The 9,049-nt window shown below is 34.5% G+C and overlaps 2 protein-coding genes across 6 annotated transcripts in view; both read right to left on the reverse strand.

Moving 5' to 3' along the window:
- Positions 1 to 925: 925 nt before the first annotated feature.
- LOC136824152 (lysophosphatidic acid phosphatase type 6-like) lies at positions 926 to 5,732 on the reverse strand. Its single transcript, XM_067080322.1, has 9 exons — positions 5,149 to 5,732; positions 4,821 to 4,951; positions 4,566 to 4,648; positions 3,826 to 4,052; positions 2,731 to 2,840; positions 2,306 to 2,386; positions 1,923 to 2,052; positions 1,346 to 1,434; positions 926 to 1,184 (listed from the first exon to the last, which is right to left on the reverse strand). The coding sequence occupies exons 1-9, from the start codon at positions 5,491 to 5,493 to the stop codon at positions 1,112 to 1,114; spliced, it is 1,269 nt and encodes a 422-aa protein (XP_066936423.1). The 5' UTR covers positions 5,494 to 5,732; the 3' UTR covers positions 926 to 1,111.
- A 39-nt stretch (positions 5,733 to 5,771) lies between these two features.
- Positions 5,772 to 9,049, reverse strand: part of LOC136824161 (lysophosphatidic acid phosphatase type 6-like) — a 12,821-nt gene continuing 9,543 nt past the window's right edge. For all 5 annotated transcript variants that reach the window (XM_067080343.1, XM_067080359.1, XM_067080365.1 and 2 more), the window contains exon 12: positions 5,772 to 5,992. In XM_067080343.1, coding sequence (XP_066936444.1) covers positions 5,938 to 5,992 — 55 coding nt within the window. In that variant the 3' untranslated portion in view covers positions 5,772 to 5,937. The remainder of the gene's footprint in view (positions 5,993 to 9,049) is intronic.

Genomic DNA, 9,049 nt, shown 5'->3' on the forward strand with positions numbered 1-9,049 from the left:
TTGATCCAAAAGAGTAATTAGAGCTAAGATGTGAGTAAAAATAAACAGAAAAAGATCACTCAGCAAAAATTTGGACGCTGAGAGCTTTAAAACATCCCACTTTCAATTTTCCGCCTCATTCATGAAGCGTTTAAAAAAAACGAGGCATCTTGGGTACTTTTTTTTTGAATCAGAATAAAAAATCACACGTGGATTCCGATCGGAATAATAGCTAATATTGCTTAGGGCTAGCCATCAGCGATGTTCGGCTCTACTAACCCGTTCGGGATGTTTTTCGAAAACGTAGAAGAATCGGATTTAAACTTTGAAGTCTTGACCACCGGGAAAAATCACGAAAGGGATTTGAAGGGTCACCAGGGCTGACCAATAATTTTTCCTTAGAATACTTACATTGAAAGTTACTCTTAGGTCCCAAATAAACGGGCCCCCCGCTTGTTAATTTTTCGAAAATTTTCCAACCCCCCCGGACCTTATTAGGACCCCCCCCCCCGTTTATTAATCTCTAAGAATATTTTCAGCTGTCAAAGAGAAGGCCCCTTACTTTGCTCTAAATAGCCTGATTTTAGTCTATTTTTACCTTATTTTTGGATTTCAGAAGTACAATTTCCAACCCCCCCGGCAATTAGGTCCCCCCCCCCCCCGTTTATTAAAATCTAGAAAATTTTCCAACCCCCCCCCCCCGTTATTCGAACCCCCCCGTTTATTTGGAACCTAAGAGTATATCTTTAGAAGGTGGCCTGTTGGATAAGAAAAAAAAACAGAAAAAAAAGGTTTTTGACTCCACGAGTTACCTTCTAAAGGATTTATCTTTTGATGCAGTAACTTATGTAAAAAATGATTTATATAGCTGAAATCAGGAGGTTATATCGATTATATCGACTTAGTCGAACTTAGTTGGATTATACAATAAAAACGTTTCTGTATATTTTCGACATTTTAGTTGTTTTCAGTCACAATGGATGATCCTATAGTTTGATGATAGTTTTTTTAAAACTAAGATTTCAGAATGTTTTTTTATAAAATAATTCGTTATTTACAATATAGTAGAATAATTTAATATCATATAAAATGTTGAAAATTTCATTAAAAAATGAAGCCTAAAAAATAAGGGCTACTTTCCTTCTTCCTTGCTACATTCCAACTTGTAATCTTTGACGCGAAATTTCTCCATCTTTTCCAAAAATCTGTAAGAAAATATTGGGAAAGATCACTTCAATTACTTGAATTTCACTTCGTTACTTGAATTTTAGCTGAAGCAAGCAACAATATGCAAAAATTGAAAACAAGTAGGAAAGTGTACACATTCGTTTTTGAATTTTTGGAAGAGAAATATTAAATAACTCACGTTCTAATTGGCACCATTTCCTCATGTTGTGATTGGTCAAGAAAAATAGTTTGTCCGTTGAATTCAAGACGAACGTAATATTCAGACGCCTGAAAAGATAAAAAAGTTGAATAGTATAAACATATTAAACGAAGTTTCACCTTATGCTTCTTACTCAGCGGTACACCTTTATATACCCTGGACAAAGTTACATCCGCCATCTTTGATAAAAGGTTTTTTGAAGAAGCCATTGCAGTGTTAAAAATTAACCTCAAACGGCGCTACATCATCAAAAGTGTTAGAGGAAGAGTAGATCTAGCGATCTCGATACATTTACACCACTATTTACTAGTGCTACCATTAGGGTACCAAAAAACACCGATCAAAGATTTTGCCTGGCCGGAGTTGAGAAACTTGGTTCAGGGTATATAAAGGTCAGCGTTCTTACTCAGTACCACAGTGTATCACACGTAAAACGTGTGCAATGAAATTTGCAATATCTGTAGATGTTGGCAAACAGAGTCGATAATCTTCTACTAGGAATGTGAGTCAAATCAAACATTTTACTTCAAAATAACATTATGGTATATTACCATACCTCATCTTTATAGAGTTCAATTTTGAACAATGATACATAATAAGGCCATTCGTCCTTCCATTGATTTGTAACCATTAGCAACCCTTGCAAAGTCGTGTCATGCGCACTAACGAACTCCATTTTATGTACCCTAAGGATGAAAATACTTTAAATTTAAGACGGGCAAATTTTGTGGCATACGATAAGCACAATTAATATTCAGATTTTTAGTAATTTTTTGAGGCCTTTTCAAACTTAAGTATATTAGTCTGGGCCCGGTTGTTCAAAAGTGGATTAGCGGCCGATTAGCTTAAATCCGAATTAAATCGCGATTAGCGCGGATGAACGAAAATTTGTCTGTTGTTCACCAAAGATAAAACTACTGTACTGTGAATTATACGTACTTCTTAGGGTTTTTAACTTTTTCTTCGATATTCTGACAAAGATCTTCTACTAATGCACCAACTGAAAGTCTCAAAATGTTTCTGAAAAGAAAAACAAAATTATTGAACGTGAAGCAGAATGACATTTTCCCAGAATTCAATGTACTAATTTCAGTAGATAACGCTAAGAATGTGTTCTGTCATTTTTTTCGTTTTTCAACTTAAGGCACTTAATCCACTCCGTATACTTATCTTCGCCTTAATTTTTCCAGACGGCTCATTTTTTCAAATTTCCAACCAATATTTTTTTTTCCAAGTTCCAACCCCGAAACTATAATTTTTTTATCTATAATTTCGATGCCCGTTACAACATTTCCATCCTTAAGGCATTCGAGAGCGGAGTGTTTTCGCCGGTCTTGCCAAGGGATTATTCACAAGACACTCACCTGTCGTTATCCCCTTGTATAATAAAAGAGAAGAGTTTAGAAGCCGCTGTTTCGATTTTTTGACGATCTTCCTTTGTTAAATTATCTGGAAGTGCTTTGAAACCATGTGCCTAGAATGAAAAGATAATTGCTAATTAATAGTGGGAGCTGCTCTCATCTTCCACATATAGACCAGTAAAAATATCGTCTAAAAGCTTCTCTAAGCTTCGAAAAGCAGTGATTACTGATATGAAATTGAAATTATGGACTATGAATTATTATATTTTTTACCTTCGATGACCTCAAAAATTCTCTACTGGTGCATAATTCAGGCTGGAATTAAGAAGTTCTTGGTTTGCCATCACCCACTGCATGAAAAACTGGGATTTCGGTTTTCTTAAATCTGAAGAAATCCGTTTGAGAAAGGTCAGAAAACGTCTAAATGTGAAATTTCTGTCGCGTTTACTTTTGTAGTAAATATGGCATTTATTTTGAGGAAATGTCTGAATGTGAAATTTTGGCAAGTGAAAATATGAATGAACATGTGTTTATTTTATATTTACTACAAAAGAAATATCATATTTCCAAGAAATGATATTTCTACTGGGAAATGCCAAAATAAATCAAATTTACGTACAGTGCAGAATTGGGAAATCCCAGTTTTTCATGCAGTGACCCGACCCTAGATTTAGGAGGTGGGTTGGTCGGCAGGAAATTTTTTTTATTTTGGTCATTCATGGAATTTTTGTCTACATTTTGTAATTTTTGAAGAAAAAAAATTCGCTTCGTCGAAATAGCATTAAAAGGTCAGAGTCAGTCGGCTGACGGCAAACCAACATTTTTTTAAGTCCAGCCTCATTTAGTTAAAAGCTGTTAAAGTCCATGGTGCATTATATACTACCATGTTACAGTACTCGTGAAGTCTTATGTAGACAGATATTTTACGCGGATGATCCGATAATCTAAAACTTTTAGTCTTCCAATTGTTTTTATGGGGGCGTTCCACACGGGGCGGGGATTCGAACCACGATTCAACACCAAATGCTAAAACTCTCTCTCGCTCTCTTTTAACGATCGAATTTCAGGACCTTAACCAGCCAAAAGAAGTTCACTAACCTCTCGAGTGTGCATGATATCAAGAAGGTGGAAAACATCGATCATTTGCTCCTTCTCCACAAGTCCAAGCTTCTTGTTGATATCTATCGTTATCTCCCTAATATCTGGTCGAAAATTGATGAAGTCTTTCTTCGCCACTTTGAAATGACGATTGAGGTTTGGACATTGGTAGAAATTAGGATAAAGATATTCTTCTTGAGAGCGTACCGTCCACATCTCGATTGGTTCTAGATGAAGAAAGGAAATTAACCTTAACAAAGCATTATTACTACAGATAGCCACATATGCGCCAGAAACATGGACCCTTCGCGAGAGTGAAAACAATCCCTACTGCCCTTCGAGATTACTCTCGGGTACCTAATAACCTAATTTCCCACCCAGAACATTCTTATTCCAACCCCCTCGCTTATTGATTTTTGGGAAAATGTTTTTAAAGGTTCCCTTTTTTGTCCCAATTCTGCTGTTTTAGCCTCCTTTTCAAAAAATCTCCACCCGGGACATTTTTATTCCAACCCCCCGGCTATTAGGTACCCGAGAGTAGGTGTCTGCGATCGTTCCTCGGAGTAAGCCTTCGTCAACTTCTTAGGCTGTTGGTATGCACTAACGGATTCGTGCTCCTTATATATACCACCTGCGGTTTTGTAGAGGTCTGCGATTCAACGTCTTCGAAATACCACCATTCCAATTTGAAGTACCTCCCGCTGATCAATTTTTTGTTTTAAATTAAAACGAAGTCTTACCTCGAATTTGATCTTTACCATATAACCCAGCTAGCATGCTTTTTACAGTTCCAACCGTTCTTTGGAAAGATGACGTTCGAACTCTAGAAGTAAAAGAAAAATGTAATTCTTTAACCAACCAAGAATCAATGATAATTTTTTTCAGATTTTCTACACAGTTATGCAAAATGGTAATTCCTGAAATTTGAGACTACAAGATTTTCAAAAGAAATTTTTTTAGGTAAATCTTTCAAGGATTAAGTGTTGTAATGTTACCTTATTTCATTAGGACTGTATATAGAGGAGATGAATTTCCGTTCCTGGATGTATTCTTTTTGTAAGTGCTGTCCAACATCAAAAGCCATTTGTTGTCCATTCTTTGTCAGTTTGCCTGTCTGCATTCCACCCTTTGATTCAGAAAGATTAAAGTTACTTGAACACGATTTTAGTTCCAAAAATTTAAAGTTCGTCATTGTATACCGTCAAAATAAACGGCAAATTCTCAATTCTTATGCTGGCGCACTAAAACTGGAGTGAGACCTCTTCTTTTGTTAGATTTCAATAGTGTTGGCCAAAAAGATAAATCCAAGAGAATAGAACTTACCTTCAAACGTCTTTTGGACCAACTTGAAGGGTCGATAGATTCGAGTAAAACTTCTTCTCCAGTGGAAACTAGCTTCAAAGTATAGTCAACATTGGTATGTGGTAAATCTCCAAGGAATTTTTCCGGGTCCCAAACGGCTGGTTCAACACCAGGCAAATCATATGTGCACACTGGTGTACGCGCACCATGTCTGAATACTAACTGTACATGTTCCAATGTGTACTTAGGCGTCTCCTTAGCAGTTAAAATGTGATTGGTGGAGAGCCGATCATGTTGTAATTTGATGCCTAAAACCACTGCTGTAATTGAGATAGATCCTTTGAATATTGTTTTTAATACTTTCATTTTTTCTTTGTATAAGTCACTCTAAAACGAAAGTAGAATGATCTAGAAATGAAATTGTAATAAGTACATCGTTGATCGTTTCCTGACATATATCAGAAACTTCGAGCGACACGTTTCCCTGAAGTAGATCGTTTCAATTGGTAGAAAATTACCATAGGAAGGTGACAGTAGTTAGATTTGGTACAGGTTAGGATAGAAGGAAAAGACAAAAAATAAACAATTTATTAGAACAGGGTGGATAGCAAAGTGGATAAAAATGAATTATAAATTTTTCAATCTGACTTTTTCTATAAAATTATATTTGTAAATCTTTTTAATATTTAAAGCTCATTTCTTTTTTCATTAAAATTGTAATAAAAAAAAATCTTTTGAATTATTATGAGAGGAACTTATCTGATAAAGTTTTCAACAGTAAAAATATTCATTCATCCCCTCTATCATGAATCAGTCCTCAGCATTGAGCGAAGTCTTGCGATAGAGTTTGATCCTTTCCAAAAACCTTTAAAGAAAGAAAATGTAAACCATCAAAATCACTGCACTACCACTTTCTTAAGAAACACCTCATAAACATCAGTAACCTTTGCTGTGGCGTGTGTGTGTGTGTGTGCGATTCACAGAATGATAATCAGATTATAAAAAAAAGCTGCTTGACTTTGACATCTTTTAAAAATTTATAAATATATAGTATAGTCTATATATTAATAGCGGTGCTTTGTGTGTCTGTGTGTCACCACTTTCGTTTTTGCTTTGTTTGTGTTTTAGAATTATGACTTTTAGTCTCTTGCTCCACAAATTTGTTCTATTGGATTCGCGCCATTTGCAAAAGATTTCGCAAGCAATGTTTTGTTCTCGATAAGTTCGTTTTGATTGACAGATCGGATAGAGCCTGGTTTAGACTTTATTCAGCCTTTGTTTTGAAATTTAAGGCCCATCTACATTTAGTAATTTTAATTTCTGCACAGCTTTGCCTGATCCTGTTTTTCTCTTTTCTTTTGTTTTAAATGTTTTCGAATGTATTTAACGATCGTATTTATTAATGACATTCGAATTCTTGTCAAAACAAAACAAGTTTCTTTTATAGAAAAGAACATTTCAAAAATCAGAACATAAATTTAAAAAGTTAGTCGAACAATAACAGCATTCAAAGGGCGATAACAAGCAAGAGAAGAAATTAGTCCATCTCTTTCTTCATATAAAGATATTAAAACATTCAAGTGGTTGATACTGTTAAAAACTGTGTACGTCATTTTACATGTTTAAATTCGAAAAGTTATGACAAGGGTTTAAAAAATGCAATTTAGAATTGACTATTTCGGCAAGTACAAAACGCCTACTACCTACTACTTAATACTTACTACCTACTACTTACTACCTACTGTAAAATAGCTCAAAACGGCTCGAAATTACCTTTAAAATATTCAGCATGTTAAAATTAGCAAAATCTGAAACTTTGGTGGTAAAAAAGTTAAAACTTCTTCTTTGAAGACTTCAAAATATTTTTTCTCTTTTATTTTGTTTATGACTTTTTCCCGCGCTTTTTCTATAAAGTTTACAGACGCATTTCTTCGTAGAAGAGAAAAATATTTCCTTCGCACACTTATTTATTCATGTCAGTTTTATTTATAAGAATCGACCAATCTAAAAAGTTAAAACACTTTAAGTAAGTAGAGCCATATGTTTCACTGGGTACTAGCTGAAAATCCTTTGACATGTCTTTGCGTGTCTTTGACATTTATTGACAAAATGACCCTTTTGAACCAAACTATTGACAGGGTCGTTAAATATGACCTTTGTAGACTTCATTTTATGTAGCAAAAATTCTTATTTTGCTCAATAAGATGTTTTCAATATCGCAAGGTAGAAATTTTCGGTAGGAAAATACTACAAAGAGCTGTTTTAGAGGTGTCAATTTGACCATGTCAAAGTATTGACGAAATGAAATTTTTGATAAAAATATTGACACAGTTAATGAATATTAAAAGCTTCGCAAACCAATTCCAAGAAATATTTTGGCAACATTTGATATGATGCAGATCATACAATAGGATATAGATAGATTGACCCCCTATTTATATTACAGAGCCTTTTTTAGACATTTACGTGTATTCTTATCGTCTTATAATAAGAGTCATAAGAAGGAGTATGTTAAGGTGGTAGTCTACCGCCAGATTTCAAAAGTCAAAAAATCACATTTTTTGCAATAACTCAAGAACTTCTTTGCATTTCGTAATGAAATTTTCAGGAAATGTATATCAACTATTAACATTTCTAAAAATAAAAAAAAAATCTAAAAATAACCAAAGACGGGGGTAAAATCAGGCCAGGGGGTAAAATACTTTATTTTGCTTGTGTCAGGTTTTCTGAATAGTCGGCTTGACCTATGAAGTTAGTTTTTTTTTTAAATGACTAATATTTAGAAAAGGTCTGGAATGAGTGAAAAAAAAAATTAAAATATTTTTCCAGGGGGTAAGAAACTGAAAAAAACGCTTTTTTGAGATTAAAAATCAGGAAACCAATTTTAAAACTTTTTAATCCATTCATTCAATGCACAATCATTTAAGGAAACTTCCCTGAAAATTTCAAGTCTGTAGCTACTCTCAATCCTAAGATATTTCTGACAAGGTTTTGCGAACCCCCGGAACGCGTTTTTGAGAAAATCAAAGAAAAAGACAAAAATGGCTATCATTTTAAGCTGGAAAGCTCTTTTCAAAAAATTTCTTCACTGAATACTCATCAAACCAGTCAGGTTTCATAAGTTAAAGTAAAACATTTCACAAAAATTTATAAATTATCCAAAAATCAACGAAAACATGTTGCGCTAAAGTTACGTAAATATAGCAAACTTTGCGGTAATCTTGCGATAAACATCAAATTTGGGTGAAAACAGCCACATAAGTGTGACAAAATGTTCATTGAAATTCCCAGCATGACTCTCTATAGACATGGAAACTTTTCTAGTGCATATTTTTATTCACATAGACTTGAATTGACAATGAGCTGGCTTGATCGAAGGCGGTGCCTTCGCTTCGGTTACCGCCTAGGCGGTTATGAATGGCTGGTGTCAGATGAGAAATGTGTGTCTCCAGTAGTTAGATCCAGTTCATTATAATGCACATTTCTATCTCTGTTACATCATGTTGTGCTTGGAAATATCTCAGTTACATTTAAATCCACTACAAAACAATATGTGAGCCACCAAAAGCACACTGTCTATGCTCAAAACAAAATGCCGACAACTTAAATGTTTTTCGCAGAAATCCAGCAACACAACCAATGTAGAGCAACTTCATAGATTCTGTAGAGTCCATTCTTCATTTAAATAAATCATTTCAATCAAAGAGATTAAGTTTTGATCTAAAAATTGCCAAGAAATCTGCAGAATCATGCTTACAGCTTGCTTTTCAGCTGGTTTTGATGTGCTACACTACTGCAGCTACCATCTTTAATTTCAAGGATTACGTAATGCCACGGAAAATAATATTTTGACGCTCGAAAAGGGCGTAAAAAGAGCTTTCTTTTGGCGTATCACATTGCTATGTTTCGGCCGAGATTGAAG

The sequence above is a fragment of the Clytia hemisphaerica genome, unplaced genomic scaffold, assembly GCF_902728285.1.
Source record: "Clytia hemisphaerica strain Z4C2 unplaced genomic scaffold, Clytia hemisphaerica genome assembly, whole genome shotgun sequence".
NCBI classification, from domain to species: Eukaryota; Metazoa; Cnidaria; class Hydrozoa; order Leptothecata; family Clytiidae; genus Clytia; species Clytia hemisphaerica.

Excerpts from the sequence above, each read along its gene's own strand:
- LOC136824152 (XM_067080322.1), bottom strand. The coding sequence starts at position 5,493 with ATGAAAGTATTAAAAACAATATTCAAAGGATCTATCTCAATTACAGCA. Across the intron at positions 4,649-4,820 it reads TACAGTCCTAATGAAATAAG|AGTTCGAACGTCATCTTTCC; the intron begins GTAACATTACAA and ends TTTTACTTCTAG. Across the intron at positions 1,435-1,922 it reads TTGAACTCTATAAAGATGAG|GCGTCTGAATATTACGTTCG; the intron begins GTATGGTAATAT and ends TTATCTTTTCAG.